This window comes from Dendropsophus ebraccatus, chromosome 7, assembly GCF_027789765.1.
Source record: "Dendropsophus ebraccatus isolate aDenEbr1 chromosome 7, aDenEbr1.pat, whole genome shotgun sequence".
Classification (NCBI taxonomy): Eukaryota; Metazoa; Chordata; class Amphibia; order Anura; family Hylidae; genus Dendropsophus; species Dendropsophus ebraccatus.
Genome location: NC_091460.1, coordinates 71,535,838 through 71,561,995, shown reverse-complemented (window position 1 = coordinate 71,561,995; position 26,158 = coordinate 71,535,838). Strand labels below are relative to the sequence as shown.

The 26,158-nt window shown below is 38.4% G+C and overlaps 1 protein-coding gene and 1 long non-coding RNA gene across 15 annotated transcripts in view; one reads left to right on the top strand and one right to left on the bottom strand.

Annotated features, from left to right (window-relative positions):
- Nucleotides 1–26,158, top strand: part of TENM3 (teneurin transmembrane protein 3) — a 1,065,662-nt gene that overhangs the window by 1,036,353 nt on the left and 3,151 nt on the right. For all 13 annotated transcript variants that reach the window (XM_069977777.1, XM_069977778.1, XM_069977779.1 and 10 more), the window contains 5 exons: nucleotides 9,528–9,703; nucleotides 10,008–10,243; nucleotides 11,987–12,283; nucleotides 14,537–16,145; nucleotides 20,063–20,193. In XM_069977777.1, coding sequence (XP_069833878.1) covers nucleotides 9,528–9,703; nucleotides 10,008–10,243; nucleotides 11,987–12,283; nucleotides 14,537–16,145; nucleotides 20,063–20,193 — 2,449 coding nt within the window. The remainder of the gene's footprint in view (nucleotides 1–9,527; nucleotides 9,704–10,007; nucleotides 10,244–11,986; nucleotides 12,284–14,536; nucleotides 16,146–20,062; nucleotides 20,194–26,158) is intronic.
- LOC138797515 (uncharacterized) overlaps nucleotides 2,681–26,158 on the bottom strand; it is a 71,629-nt gene continuing 48,151 nt past the window's right edge. For both annotated transcript variants that reach the window (XR_011363943.1, XR_011363944.1), the window contains 3 exons: nucleotides 3,529–3,680; nucleotides 2,947–3,006; nucleotides 2,681–2,851 (listed from right to left, as the gene is read on the bottom strand). This is a non-coding gene — a long non-coding RNA (uncharacterized lncRNA). The remainder of the gene's footprint in view (nucleotides 2,852–2,946; nucleotides 3,007–3,528; nucleotides 3,681–26,158) is intronic.

The window sequence follows — 26,158 nt, the reverse complement described above, 5'->3', positions numbered from 1 at the left end:
AATAATAATAATAATAATAATAATAATAATAATAAAATATTATTATTATTATTATTATTATTATTATTATTATTATTATTATTATTATATACTGTGTGTGTTGCATACATACTGGCATTACTAACAGAATTATCATTTTTATCATCATTATTATAATTGTAATTGGAATTATGTATTTTTCCAAAACCCTAAATATAACAATCACTGCTGGCTATACATGTTTGCCTCTCAGTCTTTGTAGTAGTAGTCAGGAGATGTCTGCTCTATACTGCCCTATCCCTAATACTCCCTAATCCCTACTTTACTTTTCCAGCATTATACTATCATAACTTTTCGTGGGAGATGCACTGAGCAGTTTAACTAGAAGGGTTGTCTGACGAAGAAACACATTTTAACCGCCTAATAAATGAACATACATTGGTACAGTTAATTTACTACCTTTCTATGGTCTTTTGATAAAAACTGCTATGTTGTCTTCAGTCCAGTGTCCTGCCTGGTGTACATCTTGTAAGGCTGGGTTCACACACAGTATATTTCAGTTAGTATTTGGTCCTCATATTGCAACCTCAACCAGGAGTGGATGGAAAACACAGAAAGGCTCTGTTTACACAATGTTGAAACTGAGTGGATGGCCGCCATATAACAGTAAGTAACTGCCATTATTTCTATATAACAGCCGTTATTTTAAAATAACAGCAAATATTTGTCATTATATGGCAGCCATCCACTCAATTTCAACATTGTGTGAACAGAGCCTTTCCGTGTTTTCAATCCACTCCTGGATGTGGTTTCAATATCAGGACCACCATACTGACTGAAACATACTGGGTGTGAACCAAACTACGTAAATAACACGGCCGTATTTCATACTAACGGCCGGAGTTGCATAAACAACGGCCGTTATTATGCGAATAATGGACATAGTTGCGCAAACAACTGCTGTTATTTGCAAAATAGTATGAAATACGGCCGTGTTTTTTACGTAGTGTGAACCCGGCCTAATGCAGCGTTTTTCAACTTCAGTCCTCAAGTACCATCCCACATAGAGAACTGCAGTGGTGATACCTGATGCACTGACTATAATTATAGCACATGTAAATCCTCAAAACATCACTTGAGGGTACACTGCTGTAACCAACTTCCTTGTTTTGTGTACAGGACACTCTAGCCACCTCAATCTACTTCCCATTGCCTTCCCTTCTTGGTTATTTTTTTTTCCTTTCGTTTACAATAATTAATAATTTAGTGCATATATCATCAATAGAGATTCCTACTGTAAAGAGAGAGAGAGAGAGAGATACTGTTACTACTATGTTACTACATCCTTATTAGTCACCCGTTTGACCCCTGATTATGGACCTCTATAGACTGAAGCTTTCATTTCTTACACGCAACATGAATGACGAATGGTAAAAACCCAATGTGAATGGGGTCCTAAAGCTGTATTAATATGTCTAAGCAGTTTAGTAAACATTGATCACCCCCTGTTTACTGATCTATTACATAACTTGTGGCCAGGCACTTTCACTATACATAGACCGAATACGCTTCCATTCCTGACTCTATGACCATGCTACACCAATGACGATGCAGAATCACTGCCCAAAGTGACACTGTCACCCCCTTTTTGCATTATGACTTCTCTTCATAGATGTAAAGGGTAAATTTTGCAGTTTTCATACCTTATTTTGCATCATACGTGATGGTGCTTGTTCAAGTAAAAAGTGATCTTTTATAATCTTCAGATTGTGCTAAGTGGGAGGGGCTTCACAGCAACCGTACCACTTAGCCCCACCCACAGCATTGTTGTAGGCTCCGCCCCTCCATGATGTCACTGGCACATAGGCCCCTACCCCTCGCTGACCATTGGAACAGGCTGGCCTAAAGGTCTAGGCCCCAGCCCCTCTAGGTCGCCCCATACCAATGGGCGTCTAGAGGACGAGGGGGCGGGGCCTATGGTGGTACTGTTGACGGGGCTAAGTGGCACAGTTGCTGTGAAGTCCTGCCCACTTAGCACAATCTGCAGATGATAAAAGATCACTTTTTACTGGATGCAAAATGCAAAAAGTTTCAGTGTCACTTTAAAACTATGATGGTCAAATCCAGTCCTTTGTATTCACCAGTATTTTATCTTTATCGGTTGATTTACAAATTCTCTACCAAGATCATTGGTTCTTTAAGGTTAACTTAAGGCAACTACATACAGCTGTTCCCTTCCCTAGTGGATCTTGAGGACCAGGGTTAGTCCCATAAACAGTTTATCTTCCTACAAAATACAAATGTAACCTAATGAGATGAAATGTTGTGGACAGTTCCATTAATGATGCTCTATATGATGACATTGCGTCCACAGTACCGAAACGCCATGTACCACTATACAGGACTGTGTAAACAAGGGACATATAATAAAAAAATGAAAAAATATAAGTAAACCAAGCATCAATACAGTTTCCTGAAATATTTGGCACTCAAAAGCTTTAATTTTTTCAGGCAGCTAAAGTTGTGGGTAAAAACCATAATTTTTGTTCTACTGCCATTGGTATTACTGATGATAACCCTTTCGTACAGTGGCTATAGTTAAGTTGAAATATGAGTTACACGTCGCTATTAGTTATTTGAGCTTTTAATAGCATTTATCCTTCGAAAAATAAGCATTTGAATAGTTTTTAAATACCCGTAATTGTAGGCCTTGTAGCTGGAAGGCTGTCATTATATTTTTGTTTCGTTGGCTCACAAGCTTTGATTAATTTGCTCAGCTAGATTGGCGTTTCTTCCCATATAATTTGTGTTCATCTCATTACTTTTTCTTTTGTGCTTTTCTTCTCCTTTTTTCCCCACAAAGTTGGCATTGCTGCAATAGAAGGCAAACAGGTGGCACTAGTCACTAATGAGCTGATTAGATTAAATCAAATGGTATCGCTCGGTTATTACAGAGGGAAAGGTTACCTTACATTCGGCTCTGTGAAGTGGGACTTTGTGTGGTCTTGTTTTGAGGCTTAGTTATACCTGCAATTCGATTGTACTTTGCATAAAATAACATAACATGTGTTTCATTAATGTATTTCAATTTAAATCGGGCTACCACAGGTAATTTACAATTTCCACAGACTGACCCTATATCTTTCAGAAGACAGTGTAGAGTATAAACAATACTTCTATAACTTTCCAAGTAAGGTAGTAGGAAAGAGTCACAAGGTAACTGAATCTGATGGTAGCAAGGACAACTGCTATTGGGAATTCGATTCCCCTTCAGCAGTGTTACCATGTCACCATGAATGACTATTCAAGTAATGGAAATACAGCAGGGATACTGCATTACTTCTCTACATTTCTACTTTAGGTTACTTTAAATACAAAGGAGAGTAATTCCAAAACTAATAGGTTTATCATTAGGGAGAGATCGGATTACCTCGTATGTTACAGACCTGTGTACAATTAAAGCTTTAGGGTTGACAAGGTTTATGTTAAGTTCAGTTTTAGGACAATGATAAGACAGACAGGAGAATAAGGTTTCTCTAGAACTCCTACCTATAATATGAGGCCATCACCTATCAGGATAGTTGGGGTCCCTTGATGTCCATTCCGCTAGGCAAAGTGTCCCACAGTGGCCATATCCAGCTGCAAACCAAATGGAGATGCTGTCACAGATGTGCAGGTTTCCTCTGCTCTTTCCATAAATCCTGTTATATGATATGTATGATATAAGAAACATCAGCCCAGCTAGACAGATTCATCAAGGTTTGTGAGCCAACAAAACAAAATGAAGTTGACAGACCTATAATTATTTCTAATACAAAGGAAATACTTATTTTCAGAACAAAAATGCTATGAACAGGTTTTTCCACATCACAATATTAAATATTATTTCAGCTTTACAATAATATACAAAGTGAGTCCTTCTCTTGAATGAGTCGAAACATTTTTTGACACATCGATCACGCAAAGACCGTAATGCACACGACCCCTATTGGATCAGAATGAAAGTTAGCACATTACGCTTGTGGCATGTTCATATTCATGCTTGCGACCCCTACTGGATGACAATGGAGGTTGGCTCATTACGCTCTTGGAGTGTTCATATTCATGCTTGCAACCCCTATTGGATCAGAATGAGGGTTGCGCACATTACCCTTGTGGCATGTTCATATTCATGCTTGCGATCCCTACTGGATGACAATGGAGGTTGGCTCATTACGCTCTTGGAGTGTTCATATTCATGCTTGCAACCCCTATTGCATCAGAATGAGGGCTGCGCACATTATGCTCTCAGCATGTTCATAATTATGGGCAAACTTCAGGCCGCAGAAAGGAATTCACTGCTATTCAGGTTATTCGAGGTTGTGGCAGGTACACTTTAAATAAATATTGATGACCTCTCTACATTATAGACCACGGATGTGAAACAAATGGGTAGTTTGATTGCAACTTGTAGGCCACCAGTTTGACACCCCAGTATAAATCATCAATATAAGGTCATGGTCCAATTTTTAAAAATTTTAAAGACTTATTTGACTCAGGATATGCGTAGCAGTCATTTGATACTCATTGGTGCTTCGGTATTCTGTAAGTTATAATCATTCTACCTTTGCTGTAATAGAAATTAATATCAGCTCAGCATAATTTATACATACTGGCCTTTATATGGATTTTCAGCTCCTTACTGGACACTCACTCTAAACCTTCTTGAATCAAACCCATCTTATTATGTATAATAAATCTGGAGCTAGACAAAAAGATCTGGCAGAATAAAGATGATCAATTTGACAGTTCTTTTTTTTTTTCTAGCTGAACTTTTTGCGCTGTGTTCTCTATATTATTTTTCATTGGTAGCTAAGCTGACGATTTGTTGATTTATTAATTTCTATTTATGCCACATGTAGTTCATTATTATATTACACAAGGCTGCAGCAGGTTTTATTTATCTGTGATTACCACTGTGTGAATACAATATCCATCTGTACTTGTTATTAGTCTTCAACAAATAAAATAGATTTATTTTACCATTGGATACTAATCATTCATTGCCTGGGGCAGACATTGCTCATATTCTCTCATTACCCCTTGATGTGATGCCAGTGCATTCTCTGTATAGCGCTGCAGAATATGTTGGCACACTATATGTTATGATTCTTTGTCTGAGACTGTTCACCCGTTGACCACTGTATTGAATACTCCACCTTTAAACCATTCTTCTTGCTTTAGGTTTTGAAAATCTACTAAGCAGGTATTAAAGGGTCATTCCCCAGCATGCACTATGCTCCCCACTGGTATAAATCACAAAAAAGCATCCTTGTAATGTATTACATTTTTATGACCCCCCTTATTCGGTGACAGCCACCATCTTTTTAATCTTCTGGAATTCCATTACTGGATTTCCTGGCAAAGGAGAACTGGTCAGAAAGCCTTAATAAACAACGCAGTAAAGAGGTCATTTATAAAGTGCTTGTCCATATATACACAAGATAATCTATTTATCCTGTTTGTGTTACAAACACGGACTTAAATATCAAGACTACAATTAGCAAAGAAAAATATTGAAGCCCCTTATAGCAACCTTGGTATGTAAAATATTGAGAAACAATTTTTATTATTTTTCAATATTTTTTGCAATTTTCTGTAGGTAATGTGTGGTTAAAGGGGTTATCCAGTGCTACAAAAACATGGGCACTTTCTTTCAGAGAAAACACGACTCTTGTCTCCTGTAGGGATGGTCCGAAACTGCCGAGGTTCGGGTTCGTATGAACCCGAACGCTCGGCATCAGATTCCCGCTGTCTGGGTGCTCCGTGCCTATGGTATGGCTGTATCCCAGTTTTCCAGGCGGTCCTCCCGCTGTATCCACCCTCTCCACGGAGCGGCCAGACAGCGGGAATCATTTACGAGAGTTCGGGTTCGTACAAACCCGAACCGAACTCGGTTCGGACCATCCCTAGTCTCCAGTTCAAGTGCAGTTTGCAATTAAGCTCCATTCACTTCAATGGAACTGAGCAGCAAAAACCCGCCCAAGCTGGAGACAAGAGTGGGGCTGTCTCTGGAAGAAAGTAGCCATGTTTTTGTGCTGGATAACCCCTTTAATGATGCAGTTTATTCATTGCTTATTTCTCCAGAATACCCCTTTATGGTGCGTTCACACCTACAGGATCTGCAGCTGATTTTCTGCAGCAGATTTCATTGAAATAACTGAACACAGCATCAAATCTGCTGCAGATCCTGTAGGTGTGAACGCACCCTTAATACACCTTCAATAACCAACAGCTGAATGTTCACATTCCTTAAAGTGTATGTAAGTAAACACTAGCGCTATACAAGTAACTGTTCTTGTACATCAGCCAATGAATTACTGACACAAGCCTTAGTAGAAGGACATATGGCAGGATATACATATTGGCTGCCATCTTTGAATAAAGGAGATCCACCTTAACCATTAGTGTGTCAGGTTGTTTGATTTTAAGTGCACACTATAAATTTTATAAATTATAATTTGGAACAGACAGTCAATATGACAGCTCTCTTGAGGTGAATCCTCATATACAGAAACATTTGGCATGGCTGAGCATTGCAGTGTTCTCTATTGGGAGGGGAGAGGTAAGCCGCAGCCAGAGAGCTCTCCCTGCAGCTTATCTCTCCCAGAACAAAGGGGTTGGACAGTGATTTTCCATAACCCCTATAACCACCAACATAATCTGTCAGTGGTCGTTTGGAAGAGTCCCGTACACCTTATACGGGTGACCAAACGTGTATGGTTGACAACAGTATATGGTGTATGGGATCTTTAGTGTCTACAGAGAACAATAAACAGGTTGTTGGGTAAGGGAAGCCAATCCTCCCGATTCTCCTATGGTCACAACTTCTTCCTTGTTTGTATGACATGTTGACCCCATAGAGCCAGTCATTGGTGATTAGGGTCTCACCTAGGTTTGGCTGAGAAGGTTGGCATGGTCACAGGAACCAGGAAAAAGCAATGACCAGAGGAGGACTAAGAGCATTGTCATTATGACAGCCATTTAGGACTGAGTATGATAGTATAGCTTTATTTATTATTTTTACACCACCCCCAGGCTTTTCTTTTCCCCCTGGACAACACCTCTAACCATAGTGCATTATTTCTTGAAGACTGTGATAATCTATGATATTTATTTAAAAACTTCCATTCATCACAGCTGCCATAAAACACACACAAACCCCTCTCTGCTGTCTCCTAAAACAATACAGGAAGCGTGTGCCTCCAATATGACTGCCCCAAGGAAAGGTTTTAAAAAAAAAAAAAAAAAAAAAAGCTGTAGTGTTAAAATAGATCAATTGACATTTTTTCTACCAAGTTATTTAATTACTGGAAATAGAATTAAATAGATGTGACATTTCTATGATACATTAGGAGAGGCTTAGAAGCACCTTGCATTGTGTGCTATCATTGGTATTCTATGTACAAACTGTATGCAGTTAGTTGCCTCTTATAATGGCTGCAGGTTGTCAGAGTTTTCTCATGTTACCGTTTGGCTGGGAAGCGAGGGATTTGGAGCTCTGTGTCAGAAAATCAGAACTCTGACCTCTATAAAGATAAAGTATATGGTAGAATTAATCAGAACTGAGTTTTAGACCTTTTTAAACAAAATGATATTCAGGATAGGACTTTCCCTTAATGTAGCGTGAAGCGTGACTTTTTCATATTTTTATTTAATTTTTTTTTTATCAGTTTAAGAAAAATAGTAAAATGGGAAATGATTTAAAGAAGCTCTTTGGATTTTTATGGTCAAAGTTTATTAAATCAAGCACTGTATATGCTTTTGCCTCCTAATATAGGCAGCATGAATTCCCTAAGAGCAGATCTTGGCAGGACAGTGCTGCTTATTTACAACCAGTATGTGTATGGATGAGGTTACATTTTGTAGCTATGAACTATACAAGTGAAGGACTTATGATACAAAATAACAATAAACCTTATTTAGAGTAAACCCAGAGGACTCCTTTAAGAAGGCCGATCATTGCTTTAGCAGTCATTGTGTGCGTTGATCCTTCTTTGTCTAAGTCACATTAGCATTAATACCTGAGCTAATCATAATTATACTCTATCTTGTGTAGAATATAAAAGAGTATAAGCGCTGCTCAGTAATAATAAAAGAGTCCTTAAGAAAAGTGTGTCATAAAATACACAGTAAAGAGAAAGGGTAGAACAACATGCCATCTATGGCATAAAGATTTCCATCTATGCCCAGCTAATGCTTCATAGACTTTTTATTTTTCCATCCAGTTTGATCATTTATAGCTATGCCTGTGTGTGCCAAGTACTGCATCAGTAATAGTATTATGCCTTTTAATGACATTGAATGGGCTTTTTGGAACACGATGCAGTCTTGCAAATGGCCGAGTTTAGGATGACACTGTGTATTGGTGCTGACGTCTAACATTCTTCTATCCATATTAATCTGGATGTCAGGGATCCTCTGATGAATCTCACTGATGATATTTTATACACCAGGCATAGATAGGAGCCAATATTTGATTTGTTCATATATCCAATGAGTATTCTCTGATATGTAATTTATTTTATTAATACATTAAATTATATAAATACTGTGTACAATGCTATTTGGCCTAAAGAAAGAAGGACCAGTTGGCTGTAGTCTCTATCACTTTGATTACAAAAGTGCTTTTATTTTATTTATGCCCTCTTATCCCCAGGATATTTTCTTTTACGGTGTGTCAATGTTGTGAGATTTACAGTACATCCACTGGTCTTCAGATTCAGGTCCAATTGAGCTTCAGGTTCACACACCCTAATGAAGTAAAATTACCAACTGAAATTTGCAGAGTTAGACTCCTACATGGCTCCTGTCAATTTTAACCCCCCCCCCCCCGGATGAGTGGGGCACAGATGCCATCTTGCTGATTGGTGCTGATTTACTGTGCCTTCACGTGGCTCAGTCATTATCTGGGCTGCATGAAGGACTACTGAATTGTTTGTGCTGCCCTTTAACATCATCATTGATGCCTGCCCATCACCTGTTTACACAGGTGATATTGATGATTTAGCAGACAAGAGAAGAAAATGAGACAGGCTTCTTTATTCCAGATAAAAAGCAGGATACAAAGCAGCTTGCATGGATGCCAGCACCCACAGATGCCAAGACAGTAAGCAAACAGTGCTATAAAAATAATCTGTGGGTGCTGGTGTCCTTGCAAGCTGCTATGTATCCTGCTTTCTACTAGAAATAAAGAAGCACAAAGATTCAGTAAGCGGTGTCTCATTTTCTTATTTCATCTTGTATACTGTGGATCTGATGTCCCGAAACTGAGCACCGCCGTGTGCTGACGTTGCCATGGTCCACTGTCCTTGTGATGTTTATCGGGGTTTCTTCGTTCCCCGACTGATCGCTTGGTAATTTTACACAGGTTAATAGAAAGTTCATTCACCTAAAAATGAATTTGTGTAAAAGATCCTTAACAATTTTTCATGTATGTTTTTTGCCTGATTTATAGAATGTGGTTTAGCTCATCAAGTAAAACCATATGTTGAATTTCTCGATTGTAGTTACAACAGTGAAGGCCGTCTTACCAATGTAACATTCCCAACGGGTGTTGTCACAAATCTCCATGGAGAAATGGACAAAGCCATTACAGTAGATATAGAGTCATCCAGCAGAGAGGAAGAAGTCAGCATTACTTCCAATTTATCTTCGATTGATTCCTTTTATACCATGGTTCAAGGTAAGTGCATTTCACACATTAAACGTAAAGTGATTTCAGAAGGATTCGCTGTTTGTTTTTAGTGGCACACCTACAGTTACGGGGTCGAGAGATGAAAGCCTAATGAAAGCTAAAGAACATTTAAGCATGGATTTTTTCCTGTACCATCCATTCTTTTGTCTATAAACCCATTTGAAACCTGTAAGATTGTTTAGATGTGTTGAGCATGAGTTTTTCATACTTGAATACCATTTTATACAATGGGACATATACCATTTATTTTAAGTACCCTTTAAAATGTTTTATGATTCCATTATTCTTCCAGACCAGCTGAGAAACAGTTACCAGGTTGGCTATGATGGCTCCATCAGAATTATCTATGGTAATGGAATGGATCTGCATTTCCAGACAGAACCTCATATTCTAGCAGGGCCTGCCAATCCAACTGTTACAAAAAGAAACATGACTCTACCAGGAGAGAATGGCCACAACTTGGTGGAGTGGAGATTCCGAAAAGAACAAGTACAGGGAAAGGTCAATGTGTTTGGTCGAAAACTCAGAGTAAGCCAAAATGTTAAAATGTTACACATATCCTTTTTATTGTTTTCATATACAGTACAGTATCTGGTCTTCATAGCGAAGAAATAAGGGAAATAAGCAAACAATTGTACTCTCCTATTTTGCCCATCTTGTGCTCTTTCGAAACCTGACAAGAGCTGATTTTCATAACTGACCCTACACTGTCCAGTCAGATAATGAAATATTTCCTTTCAATTTACACTATACTAAAAAAAAGCATTGTCTGCTAGCAAAGTTCATCAGAAAAATGCAAGTGAGAATGTTTTCTTGTTCTTATCAAGCCTATACCTTTATCTCTTAACTTAAATCTTAAAAATTAAGTTTTTTAAAGCCCAGTATACTATATGACATGACAATCTGCAAATATTGTAATTGTTTGCAGATCTGTTTTCTATTCTATAAACATTATAATACTTGTAACTGTGATACAAAAGAAAAAGCGTGAAAACCCAGTGTCAGTGTAAACTAATTAATTATCATGCAAACTGTAATAGCGATAATATTTTTTTTCTAAATAACATATCTTAACAGCTTAGCCTTTCCAAACTGCGCAAAGCATCAATGCAAATGTATCTTTTCAAAACGCTAGCATTTATATGGTTTGTATGACATTAAAATATTTCATAACAGAATATACTTGTGATTAAGCAGGAAGATGATTTTCTAGATCCCAATAAAAAATATGTAACAGAGACCCCAACCTACCATATTTGATTTAGAATACTGCTGTCTTCCAATGTCTCAGAGGGGTTTAAGGACTTTCCATGATTCTGTATGAATACAGCAAAAAACTAAATTTCGAGTGTGTATGAAACTAGAAGCATACATAGGTAGATACTTCTTGCACCTCTATTGAAGCCCTATTGCGGCAGCTTTGCTAATTTTTCTGCTATCCCGATGGTACAATCTTGCTAATCATGTGTCAAACAATCTGCCAAGATGGCAAGCGTACAGTGCTATAAAAATAATCTTATATGTGTTTTAGCTATCGTGGAAATAAACAAGTAGCGCCATTTTGCTGACAAGTGAATGATTGCAATTATAAGATGCTATATGACTGCTGACCTTGAAAGACTAATACAGTCATTAAACCCCCCCCTCCAGCAGAAGATGACAAACAAACCCACACATTATACATTTAGAGTGCTTTCCAAAGAAAAACAAATTGCTTATGCATTTAATTGTAAATCACAATATTTGAGTAATATCAAAGCATCAATAATATGTGACAAGTTATTTTTCACTCTGCGCAATTCTAGACTCAAAGATAGTTTATCTCTGTCTCGTGTCATTGATGAGAATAAAGTCAGATAAAGACGGCGGTTACCAGTTCTTCATATGCTTACGTTATCTTTCGGCTGTCTCTCTAACAAACGTGAATTTGTCCATGAATGCGTTCGCTACATATACCTACATACACGTGCTTATGAAACTTTTCAATTAATGCACGTTAGTCTTTTTTAACAGATGACTACATTCCAAAGACCTCAATTTAGAAGAGGTTGAACAAATGCCAGGCTGTCTGTGTGCTTAATGAAACCTTTTAAAACAGCAGTTAGTCTAATGCCGTACACTTATACCAAGTAGTAGCTAAATTAATTTACTGGCAAAGGAAATCAATCATTGTAAATGGTGTCTAAACAAAAAGCTGGTAGTTTGTGAAGCAATAACTGCCTGGTGCTTCAGCTCTTTGATTTATCGAACCTTCTCATTTGTTTTATAAAGGTAAATGGCAGAAACCTCCTTTCAGTTGACTATGATCGAACCATGAAGACAGAAAAGATCTATGATGACCATCGAAAATTCACCTTGAAAATTGGCTATGATAGCGCAGGTCATCCCACCCTGTGGCTCCCAGGAACCAACTTCATGTCTGTTAATGTCACATATTCATCCACTGGCCAAATTGCCAGTATTCAACGTGGATCCACAAGTGAAAGAGTTGAATACGATGGACAGGGCAGGATTGTATCAAGGTCATTTGCTGATGGCAAGACCTGGAGCTATACTTACCTAGAAAAGGTATGTTTCAGATCGATAAGATCACGTAAAACAGAATAAGAAATGAATGCACATATTTCAAGGCAGAAACAATGAAATACACTAGGTTTTTGGAAGGTTTTTTTTTCAAAGTTTTCTTTTTAGTGGTCCCATTGATTTCATTTGAAGAATTGAACTTGTAGCACACAAAGAATTTTTTACATGGCAAAAAAGCACTAAAAATTGGACCATAAAAATGATGCATATATCATATTGGAATCAATGGAGCACCTAAAGGTATATTGAAACAGAATAATTAAAAAAAACACTTGAAACACACAAACAGTGATAAATTCCACTTAATTCGTAGTTATAGGCAGAGGAGTGGATTTTCACAGCCAGATTTCAGCTCCTCTACTTATCCTCTAGTAATAGTAAGCTCATCCCTAGTCTGGTCGTAAAACTTTAAACTGTAAATCTCAGTAAGGCTAGGTTCACACTGCGTTTTCAGCATCCGTTTAACGGATTCTTTTTTTTTTAACGTCCAGAAAAATAGGGTCAGCAACGTTTTTTGGTCCGTTTTGGTCCGCCAAAAAAAACGGATCCTTTTTTTTTTATAATGGAAGTCAATGGAAAAACGGATGCACACAAATGAATCCGTTTTTTACAATCCGTTTTTCATGCGTTTTTTGCAAAAAACGGATGCGTTAAACGGATGCTGAAAACGCAGTGTGAACCTAGCCTAAGTTAACTTCTCCATGATTGCTACTTATAAAAGCTTCATATACTATACAAATTGGCATGGAATATAATGTTATGACATTAGTTGTAGTTAAGCAGATTGAGCAATGCAGGGGTGATTTTATCCACTTATTGTTGTTTTTTTGATTTTTTTTGCAGTTAAATAAAACTTGCTTAATGTATGTGTGAGCAGGAATATTGGTATTATTAAACTTGTACTTCATGCATACTTTATGCCATGCTTGTAGAACACCCAGAGCAATTTCACATTCTTCTTGTTTTATATATCAAAATTATACAGGCTTGTTCTTGAAGGGCTTCTTTTGTGTATCACAGCAGAGAAAAATACGCCTGGCTAAGTGGAAAAAATGAAATTAAAGTATCCCCATTTGCCATACTAATAGTATTTGACTTTTAGTAGACTTCTGCAAAGCCATTTAGGGAATATTACGATTGAAGTGGCGATAGAGTAAACAACAAAGTAGCCTTTTTTTTCAAGCAGAAAGCAATATAAAGTATTACTTTAGCAGTACAGCACATTTTGGGTTACCAGTTTTTCTCATTCTGTCGACAGTCATTAACATACACAGTCCTTGTGTTTCCAAACTCTGCAATCTGTCACAACTCAATATAATTCCCTAAGCAGCACAAAAGGCACACCATTAAAATAACAGAATGGGCCAAACTCAACTGTTGGTGGAAGCGAAGTGGCTGATCGCTCCAAATGGCATGAAAATGCAGGAGAACATGTCAATAGGTATCTGCATGATGGCAGCAGAAATCGCAAAACTATACTTGAACTTAAATATCTGATGACTGCACGAACAGAGGGAATATAGTTATGACTCTGTCTCTTGTCAGCGTGAAACACAGTTTAGGATTTAAAAAACAGCTGCAACCTGCTTCTGGTCAAGAGATGCCATTATGGTGCTTGGCCCGATGTCCAGAGCAGGAGGAGGATGGTTTATTATCCAGTGAATGAGACGTGTGTGAATGGCACCCATTCTCTGTAATGTAATGGGGAGCGTGTCTTGTAAGTAATAGTGTAATTAGTGAAAGGCTCTTGTTTCTAATACAAATAGCGCTGTGAAGACTTATTGGATGTATATATGGTTAGGCGTGCCATCATTATGAAGATATATGTGAACCTAGTTAGGTCTGATTAAATAGTCACTGCATTCCTTGCATCCCGTTGAAATACTGCCACCATTGCCAAGATCACTTCTGTCTCAGTTATTACACATGACTTGCCCATAACCATTGACAATCTGCTTCCTGGCTGTTTCTGCTTGACAAAAGAATGGCACAATCAAAACAACCAACACATTATAAATCTCTTGCTACTAATTGCAGGAAATGATACAATAAAACATCCAGTAAATTAAGCAGAGAATTGCAAACAACATGTAGGGTCAAGGATGATTCAATTAAAAGAGAGAATTATTTTCTCGAGTGAAAAGCCTAATGATATTTTGCACAAAATCAGTACTTATTATTCTGTATGTTTATTTAATTCATCATGGAGAATATTATCCTTTTTTTGTTTTGTTTTAGACAATGGTCCTGCTGCTTCACAGTCAACGGCAGTATATTTTCGAATATGACTTACTGGACAGGCTGTCCGCTATCACAATGCCCAGCGTTGCCAGGCACACAATGCAAACCATTCGCTCCATTGGCTATTACCGAAACATATATAACCCACCAGAAAGTAATGCTTCTGTTATAATGGATTACAACGAAGAGGGACTACTACTTCAAACTGCTTTCCTGGGAACAGGAAGGAGGGTTCTGTATAAATACAAGAGGCAAACAAAGGTCTCAGAAGTTCTTTATGATAGCACAAGAGTCAGCTTTACATATGATGAGACCGCAGGAGTACTGAAAACTGTAAACCTTCAAGGAGACGGATTCATATGTACCATTCGATACCGCCAGATTGGTCCCCTGATAGATCGTCAGATATTCCGCTTCAGTGAAGATGGCATGGTTAATGCACGCTTTGACTACAGTTATGACAATAACTTCAGAGTCACCAGCATGCAGGGTGTCATCAACGAAACCCCTTTGCCCATTGAATTATATCAATTTGATGATATATCTGGTAAAATGGACCAGTTTGGAAAGTTTGGCGTTCTTCATTATGAAGTGATCAAAGTTATTTCAACAGCTGTGATGACTTACACAAAACACTTTGATGCCCACGGCCGCGTAAGGGAAGTACGATATGATGTACTGAGGTCAGAAATGTATAGGCTAACGATACAGTATGACAGCATGGGGAGAGTTACAAAACGGGAAATTAAAATTGGACCTTTTGCTAATACGACTAAATATGCTTATGAATATGATGGAGATGGCCAGCTTCAAACTGTTCTACTGAATGAGAAGATTATGTGGAGATACAATTATGATCTCAATGGTAACCTCCATTTGTTGAACCCCAGTAACAGTGGCAGATTAACACCTCTACGTTATGACTTGAGAGACAGGATAACTAGACTAGGTGACGTTCAGTATCGCCTAGATGAAGATGGCTTCCTCCGCCAGAGAGGGACTGAAATCTTTGAATACAGCTCAAAAGGTCTTCTCACCAGAGTGTACAGCAAAGGGAGTGGCTGGACTGTTATATATCGTTACGATGGTCTTGGGCGTAGAATATCCAGCAAGACCAGCCTTGGGAAACACCTACAATTTTTTTATGCTGACCTAAATTATCCTTCAAGAATAACTCATGTATATAACCACTCCAGTTCTGAAATCACATGCCTATATTATGACCTACAAGGACACCTTTTTGCCATGGAAATAAGCAGTGGCGAAGAATTTTATATTGCCTCAGATAACAATGGCACTCCTCTGGCGGTCTTCAGTAGTAATGGTCTTATGCTGAAACACGTCCAGTACACTGCTTTTGGAGAAATATATTTTGACTCTAACCCAGATTTTCAGCTGGTGATAGGATTCCATGGAGGTCTGTATGATTCCCTCACAAAACTAGTACACTTTGGACAAAGAGACTATGATATCTTGGCTGGACGTTGGACCACACCTGATATAGAAATATGGAAGAAAATTGGCAAAGATCCAGCACCCTTTAATTTATACATGTTTAAGAACAACAATCCTGTCAGTAAACTCTATGACATCAAGGATTATACAGGTAATAAATTCTCTGTTATTACAATATTCTTTATATAAAGAAAATGAACTGTACAAGTTTGTATTTCCTTTACGTTGGAAGTTAAAGTGAACCTACCCCTATCCAAGCAGTGTATTGCTATGAATGAATAGGCTTTTCTTTTTGTTATTAAACCATTTTGGGCCTATTGGGGAAGGAGTAAAGATGAGCGCAACTAGGGATACTATACGTATCCATGTTTTCCAGGGCTTCCTAGGGCTGCATTCAACTTCTTTAGCCACTGGTATTCAAATTCTAAATGACTGGACTCGCGCATGCTCTAGTTACACTTATGTCTAGTAAAGAGGACACCGCTGAAGCAGTCCAAGAGAATATCTGAGCTAGCATTATGATGCATGCTGACATATTCACCATGAACAGGAGTTATTGAGTATTTGCCATAGTCACTACAAAAATAGGGGACAATTATTATACTCTGTTCACATACAGTATTTCACAGCCATCAGATGTATATGTTGGAAGTATTGTCCAACATACAGTATGCCTCCAGCAGAAAGGCTCTGTTGTATCCCACTATATTGGCACACAATGGCATATATTGCATGTGACTGAAGTACAATGAAAATAGAAAAGGTATAGTAATGTATTCTCCATCATGTAAAAAACAATTCATAGGGATACATTTAGCATGTACAAGAGGGAGTTCCTCAGTCAACCCGTCTCCAGGAAAAACATATTGCATGCCAGACACTTTGCTATACCACCACTGAACTAAAAACATTGAGACTTAAAGTGTACCTGTCATTATAACTTTTAAAACCCAAATCCATAGTAGATGTGATATAAAGCAAGTTTGCAATTTGTGGCTGTAATACAGAAACCATGATGTGGCCATATTGTGTTTATATGATAATGGTCATACTTTGTTATGCAGGATATGTGCAGTGCAATGGTTTGCAGACCACTAAGAGAATAATAAACGTGTATAAAATCTATTTTAGAGAATGACACTTTGGAACCTCTCTTACCTCTAGACACAGATCCTAACATACCTAATGATATATCCAGCCTGCCTACCTGTAACTCCGCACCTTCTGTGGTATATAATACACTCTGGCTTCCTTGCTGCAAGACCTTCTCTTTTGTGGGTGACATTTCATTTAATGAACTATATAAATCCAAGGAAATTAAGTCATTGATTTCACAAAGTGACATAATTCTTTGGTAATAGAATTGTCACCATTCCAATATTTGTTGCGGTATGTTGCACCAACACTAGAGACTGTCAGCCAATGATTGTCCGATCTCTATCTAATATAGTATATCATAGTTCAGTTGTGGGCTCTCAGTGCGCTGCTCGTTCCTAAACCCTGTAATTAGCGCCTATATATTTCCTGCAGACTAATAAGGCTTAGGTGTCGTCTGGATTAATGACGGCTATGTTGATGGCTTTTGATTGCTCAGATCTAACCCCTCAGACAGGTTGCCCCAGGCAGCTATTTAAATGATGTATGAGGTTTATTGCCTGGATTTCTAGGGACCAGCTACAATGCAGATAATTGTCTACTCTTATAATGCAAATAATAGCAGCTCCGCTAGCTTCAATGTAACATGGGGGCTCTAAAATATTAGTAGCCATCAAGCTTGTGAATAATCTTAGCTTTCCAAAGGAGAATTCTTGGGTAAGGTTAGTCAAACATTATTCCTCCTACATCACCATTCTAGTCTGTGCTATATATAGAGTTCACATCTGCAGTAGGGTCTCCATTGCAGAATCTGTTTAAATAACTGGAAAAAAGCTAGTTTTATTTTTTGTTTTGTTAAAACCAAATAAAATAATGGACACCAACTGCAATGCCAACAGACCCTATTGAAGCAGGTACCTAGCTTTAAGGGGGTATTCCAATCTGGACATTTATGGCATACCCACAGGTTACAGGATACGCCCTAAATGTCTGATAGTTGTTGGTACCACTGATAGGACCTATCTCAACATCAAAGGCCCCCTTGTTCATTCTGGCTGGAGGCGATCAGGAAACCGAGAATACCCGAACTGGCTGTTATACTCAGTTTAAGTAATTCCCATGGACTTTATTGGGTGTTGTATGAACAGTATAGCACCACTGTGTCATCAAAATGAATAAGAATGATACAAACTGGTAAAACTAACTGTCTTGGCTGTTTTCAACTTCTTGACCAAATCTCGTGGCCAGATGGGAATAGAAGGCATTCAATCTTGAGATAGACGTGGACATTTATTGCATATCCTTTGAATATGGAATAAATATCCCTTATGAGAATACCTCCTTTTAACTGTTGGTTACAGATGGCATATTGGGTTAAAAACTACATACCTTATTGGGTTATGTTCACATAAAACATGTTTATTTTTGAACAGATACATTTTTAACGCACAGGCCCCTTTAGAATCCATTGAGAAATACATGCCTCAACACATATCATGTAAAAAAAAGCTGTGACATGTCACTACTTTGATGTGTATTCAGTGTGTATTGTACTGGGCTATAAAAAGAGCACGCTGACAGATACTGTACACATCAAAACAGCTCACATGTGTCACAATACAAAATTAAAGTACACCTAAAATAATATACTTTTTATACTGTCATTATTTTTTTTACATCCTTTAGTAATAATAACCAATAAAAAAATATTTATATAGCATCAACATATTTTACAACACTTTACAATTCTGGGGGTACATGCATTGACAAAATCAGACATTGCAGGGATGCAGAGATGGAGTGAGTGCCCTGCTCGACAGGGTATTTTTTTGCGTCCTGTTAATACTATGTGAATGTACTTTATGTGTGTTTTGGAAGCCATATACTCCTGATAGCACATGGTGCTGCTTGGTAAAAATGAATGGCCTCCTATACCTGATGACAGCTTCTTCCAAGGTGCTGGTACTTTTGACCCAGCCAGGTCAAAATAGAACCCTACTGATGCCTTGATCCTTAAGCTAAAACAGTTCTAATACAAACCAATGACATTTCATTTTTTTCCCTCTTCACAAGTTATGCAGAGCTTTGTTACTTCCATAAGTGATTTTGCCTTTTTCTGTACTGCTGTGAAGGGAGGATAATTGAATAAAATGCTGTATAAATGAGAATTTCTGAGAGACTTGGCAGTCAGCTCTTCTAGAATGTTGCCTTCGTGAAGAATTCCTTTAATTCACACCGCAGTGGGGAAAATGCTCTCTATTAACCATAGAAATGAGATGCCCTCCTCCTGACAAAGTTGTATTGGAAACAAGCAACTTCCCATTCCTTTTACTAGAGGTTTATCACAGGTTATTTAACCTTAGGTGGATGAGAAAAGCAGCAGCAAGTCATCACCACCTGAGCCTCTGCTGGTACCCTGTCTGGAGGAAATGCCAATTTACCATTCCTTTTCACAAGTCCAAAAGTAGATTGTGTTGTCAAAGAAATGACACGGGTGTGTGTATTTTCTTAATGGTGTATACAGAGAAAGTGACATGTGTATGATCACACACGAATGGCCAATTAACACTATGCCTTAGATGCTTTTCCATACAGATTTCTGCTGCCAGACAGCTAAATGTGGTGTTTCACGTTCATTTAGCTAAATTACCACATTAGCTTTAGTTATGCTTTTATAAATAATGATATCTTATTTCTAGCCATTTCAAAATATACATGAGCATCTCTGCCTGCATGATGACAAGTTCTCTGCCTTGCAGCTTTGGGGACATGGATCTGATCATGACATGTCTGTTACTGGGCATGCTGCAGCTGGGTTCATATTTTATTTTTTCATTCTGTTTTTTTGTTTTAGTTTTTTCTAGCCAGATTATCAGTTTATTTGAGTAAATTGGAAATTCTGTGAAAATTATTACATTAAAAAAAAAAAAACAATATATATGGTGAGTAATGAACTGTTTTGCTCTTTTGTAGATATTAACAGTTGGCTGATGACATTTGGGTTTTATCTATACAATTCCATTCCTGGATTTCAACACCCTAAAGTTGATTTATCAGAACCATCTTATGAACTTATAAAGAGCCAGCAATGGGATGATGTACCAGTAAGCTTCTTTTTTTACATTTGTCTTAAATGTCATTGTCATTTTAACAAACTTTGTATGAATCAAACGTACAAATGAATGTAAGAAATGTTGGAATATATCTTATCAGATACAGCGCTTCATTCTCCTCTTATTAAGCCCCTACATCCACCTCCCCCCCCCCTCCATTTTCATTTAGTCTGGGAAAAAAGGTACATTTCATGCTGTGTTTACAAGATAAACTAGCAGCACAGTGAGAGATCAAGTTACATGCTGCCCATATAGGTCTATAGGGAGGGTTCAGAGAGTGAAGGAAGACGGGGGGACACAGAGACTGCAAAAGAATGCTTTTTGTATTGGATCTTACCCCAGGTAATTCAAACCTGAGACAGTTCACTACTGTTCTTTTATGTCCTCCATGCTGCTGCTATTTCTTAGGGTGCACTTGAGTGCCATAGGGGAGTATTGTCTGTGTATATGTGTGCATATGTGTGTTTAGTGTATGGAAGCCATCTTAGCATCTAGACTCCACCAACTAGCTTAGAAACAACGAAAAGTTAGGGCCTGCAGAGGAGAAAACTGATGAAAAATTAACAATTTATACAATGTCCAGAAATTATGTTACCCCTTAAGTACACGAAGGACAGACTATCCTGAAAAAACATCTGAAAATATGGGTGCATTTTAAGTATAGAACACCCATCTAAGGGTAGTAAATGCAGCAATGTCAATACCAGATACAATTTTTATTTTAATGACTACAGGCGCTACTCTTTATAGGGATTAAGCATTGATTTGCAGAGATGCTGCAAATCAATAGGAGTCCTTTGTTCATTAGAGGCAAAGTCTAGTATGAGTATTTTTGACCAGATGATGATTTAAACTACATTTCCCCTTTAAATTTTTATTTACACCTTTTAGCTACTAGGACTTTTAGAACTATACTGTATCCTAATGAAAAACACACTAAAATCCAAGTGTAGAGTGATGATATAATAACGCTAAGGCAGCAAATACAGAACTGTCATCGTTTCATTTTGTTTGGGATGTTCAATGCAGAGCAAATCGGCCAGTGTGTAATTGAAAGCCATTCAAGCCAACTAACAAATGCCCAGAGTGTCTATTAAAAAGATTTATTTTCCTGTCATCAGAAGCTGAGAATAAATGCAGAGAGAGAGGATATCTGCATGCTTAAAACTAGACGTAGCGTGCAAGTAATAAAACTAAGGGTGTCATAGAGAACACCATGTCTGGATTAATATATACATTACATGAGTACACAGCATGGGGATCGGCCTCATGATTCATGAACTTGACCAAGTATTTTTCATAATTAAGAATGAGAAGTCATAAGGTCCCTGTGCTTCATATGAAGAGAACAGTGCTATAAATGATATCATAGTTAAGAGTCATGTTATAGATTTAGTATAGGGGCCCAAGAGCTTTCTGTTATTCTCTTGGAATGTCCGTAAGGCTCTTGAGTATGTCAAGATTATACTTCAGTCTTCAAAGCGACTCTGTACCCACAATCTGCCCTCCCCAAACCGCTTGTACCTTCAAATAGCTGCTTTTAATCCAAGATCTGTCCTGGGGTCCAGTTCTGTCCAGTTATTGTCCTAAAAACCACCTTTAAAACTTGCAGCCCTGTGCCAAATAGCCGTGGCCTAGAGTGTGTATGCATTAGGTTGGCACACCCTCTCCATCCCTCCTCCCCACCCTCCTCATCATTAGGAATGCTCCACACAGATTTTCTCCTATTCATCACCTGTGTGAGCTCTGCACAAGGGCAGGATCTTTAAGGCACCTGTGCAGTGTTCACTGCAGAGGAATAGGAAAAATTATGCCCCGGGGCATTCCTAATGATGAAGAGGGTAGGGAAGAGGGATGGAGGGGTGGTGCAAAGTTAGGACACAGATAATCTAGGCTACGGACATTTGGCACAGGGCTGCAAGTTTAAAAGTTGTTTTTTAGGACAATAACTGCATCACCTGCCGAACAGACCACAGGACAGATCTTGGATTAAAAGCAGCAATCCGAAGGTACACGTGGTTTGGGGGGTCAGATTGTGGGTACAGAGTCGCTTAAATTTATGGAGAAAAGTCTAAGCATACATAGTTACAGTATTAGGCTGCGTTCACACTACGTATATTTCAGTCAGTATATGTATATTTCAGTCAGTATATTTCAGTCAGTATTGCAACCAAAACCAGGAGTGGATTAAAAACACAGAAAGGATCTGTTCACACAATGGTGAAATTGAGTGGATGGCCGCCATTTAATGGCAAATATTTGCTGTTATTTTAGAACAACAGCTGTTACATTGAAATAATGGCCGTTATTTACTGTTATATGACGGCCATCCACTCAATTTCAACATTGTATGAACAGATCCTTTCTGTGTTTTCAATCCACTCCTGGTTTTGGTTGCAATACTGACTGAAATATACTGACTAAAATATACGTAGTGTGAACGCAGCCATAAACTGTTTTCCAACAAGCATTTAGCTCCTATCCACAGAATGGTATGGCAGCCATGTGTATATCATAGTACCATACTTATCAGCCTGTAAGTCCCAAAAACAGTGAGTGGCACAGCAGTGTGCATACAAGTAACAATGACTGCATTCAGGTAATGAACTCCCCAGTGCTTGTGATTGGTGGCGTTCCTGTACACAGGTAATAAGTGTTGCCTTGTGGGAGAATCGTTTGACATAAAGGAGTATTCTAGTGATTTTATTCCCCTATCTGTGCAGGGTGCAGTAATATGGAAAAATAACACCTATACTTACTCTCCTTGCTCCCCTGCCACCTCAGCTGTCTCAGTGTCAGGTCCCATTGCAAGCACCTACTTGCATCTGTGGGGGCACATGGACTTTCTTCTTCAGCCAATCAGTGGGCAGGACACTTTTGAAGCCACTGATTGACTGTCCAGAAAAATTGTTGTGGGCTGCACAAACACAAGGAAGTGCAATGGGGACTGACATCAATTTAGAGACAAGTGGGGAAAGTAAGTAAAGTTTTTTCCCCTATTTTTTTCCTATTTTTACTGGGCATAAAGACTATTTACCCAGAATACTCCTTTAAATCTTCAATCAGGAGCTCCTGCATAGACCATGAGCAATTGTATATATATGGTCTGTATGTAATTGAGAAGGCTTGATAAACTCTTTGCACAAGTTTATTGCATTATTCCTATGTGTGACCTACAGAGCCCCCCAAGTCCTTTGTCAATAAGAGTCTAGGATTTCAAGGTAGTTCTTATGTTCACATTTTCTCACTATGACTATAAATAATGCAAAATAAAAGTTAATTTGAAATTTCATTGAGTCTGAACGTTTTCTTCTTTTAGCCTTATTTCATGTCCTTAGTAATATGGTAATCAGATGCTCATTTGGCCTCTACAGAGTTGCTTACTTTATGATTATATATTATGTATATATTATAGGCTGTTGTGGTTACACATAGTTCTCTGTTGCAAAATTACACCCTCCAGCAAATAGATCAATATATTTACTAAAATTCTAATGCTATTTTAATGCCATACTTTGGCTTGGAAGTAGAAAAAGGACATGTCGAGTATTATAGAAGCAGAATGCCAGTGGGGAACAGAAGTGGCTTTAATTTCGCTTGTCAGAAAAAATGAAATATTGGTGTTAAATTTAATTGCAGAATTCCAGATGACAGTCAGTTTAATTGGTGACAGATACATGCATTATGTGTTAATGACTGAGAAAAAAAAGTGACTGGCATTAATACTTTGCTGGGCTTTTCATTAGCTTCGGGCTACTAGCAACAGGGACAGAGGGAACTATCCATCAAACTTTGACAATAAAACAAATGTGAAAATTCCCTCAGTAATATATATTAATTCAGACGACTTTAACTCCATTCATACCAAATCGATATATGAGAAACTGCATGGAATGATTTGTAGGAATAATATACTCAATGTTGTTTTGAATGGTTTTTTTTATTATACACACACAATTGCTATTAGTAAATGTGTAATGTGCATCTATAATGGGATTCAGTAGATGCTATCTAGAACTGTACCAAGTAACAATTTCTGTGCCTCCTGGCCTGAATAGCTAAGAGACATCATGCTGTCATGTGTGCAGTTACATGTGTGCAGAAAGAATCCATAGCTATAACCACCTAGCGCCTCATACGCGGTCAGGTCAGAAGGCACCATGCAGCACACCAACTTTAAACCATGGCACCTATTGAAGCTTATTACCTGGTTCATCTTATAGACACTCTTTATTAGGTAGATGTTTGTGGTGAAAGTTTTCCTTTTTATATAACTTGACCAGACCACCATTACCCTTAGACTATGTTTCCACGCTGTATAAACAACGGCCATTTAGAATGTGCGGCCGTTTTTTAATGCTACCTACAGTCGGAATTAATGAACATGACCATTAAGGTAACCTTGCCCTACAATGAACCCTTAAAATGAGCTTACAGCCAGGCCAAGCAAAGCTGATCAACAATAGGCATATGACTGGAATCTATATCCTGTGAGCAGCACTAGCATACAGTATATATTGCAGCCCATTTGATCAATTCAGTAGGATTTTGTGCAGTATTTAAAAAGCTTGTATATAGATTAGCAAACTAGTGTTACATATATTTTCCTCTTATTAAAGAATCAGGCTGCTTTGCCATTTTTATATTATCCTCTGTGGAGGAGGAGGAAAAGTATAATTGATGCATAAGGTACAAAAGTTCTATCTTCCTATTCCTGTAATAGTGGGTAGCATGTAGCTGAAGAGTGAAGTTACCCTTATACAGTTAAATCCTTCTTCCAAATGTGAACATTTATTAACTGGAAATGTCGATGAACACACTGTGCCTAGACTCAGATCCAGAGAATCTTAAGAGCAGTGAGGCTGTCACAATTTTCCTACTTCATATAGAAATATTTACCTCTAATCCCTGGTTGGCAGAAAAGGTAAAAGTGTCAGTGGGAAGGGGTAAGCTGCAGTCAGACTGCTACAGCAACACCTTATTTCTCCGAGAACAAAGGGGTTAGGCAGTGATTTTTCCATCACGACAGACCCCTATCTCTACCAATGTCATTTGTCGAGGAGTCTCAGGAGTTCTCCCTACACTTTATAATGGTGGGTTAAGCCTCACACTTTTGCATGCAGATTAGCCAATGCCCAATTGTGGTGGACAAATGTCATTCCATATTTTTGACATTTACTGGCAAAACAGTGCAGCCATTGGCCACCACATGTGGGCATGGTTTCAGACATTAATAGTCCAGAACTTTACATAACAGGTTTTATCATTGACTGTATGATGAGATTTTGAAATAATGAGTAATTGTTACATAAAATATATATACAAGGGTATTCTTTTGTATAAAATGATTGCATATCACCTGGATATTCCTTCACTTAAAGAGGATGTACCATCAGGTACATCCTCTTTAATATGATCCATGGATAGAACGGCGATGTCCTGGGGAAGCTGATGCCGCGGTCCGTTTTTTTTTTCAGCGGCCCGGTTCCAGTGTATGGCGCTGTTTTATTCCACGGGTACCGGGCCGGGACTGAAGCACTGGAGGCGGGCTGGCCCCCCCTTAGTTGGAGGGAATTCCCTTCCCTCTATGACGCGGCTCCCTTAGAATCAATAGAGCCATGTCATAGAGGGGAGGGAATTTCCTCCCACTGGAGGCGGTCCGGACCGCCTCCAGTGCTTCAGTCCCGGCCCGGTACCCGTGGATAGAATGGTGCCGTGCATGGGAACCAAGCCGCGGTTCGAAAAATGGACCGCGGCACCAGCTTTCCCGTTCTATCCATGGGTCATATTAAAGAGGGTGTACCTGATGCTACATCCTCTTTAATGTTTAGTGAGGTTCAAACCTCTGGGCCCCTCACTGTTTGTACTATATAGTATGGGTGAGATGTAGTGTTGGTGTAGTACTTTGCCACCTGCATAGTGACCGCCAGCCATCGAGTCGTGCACTGTACAGCTC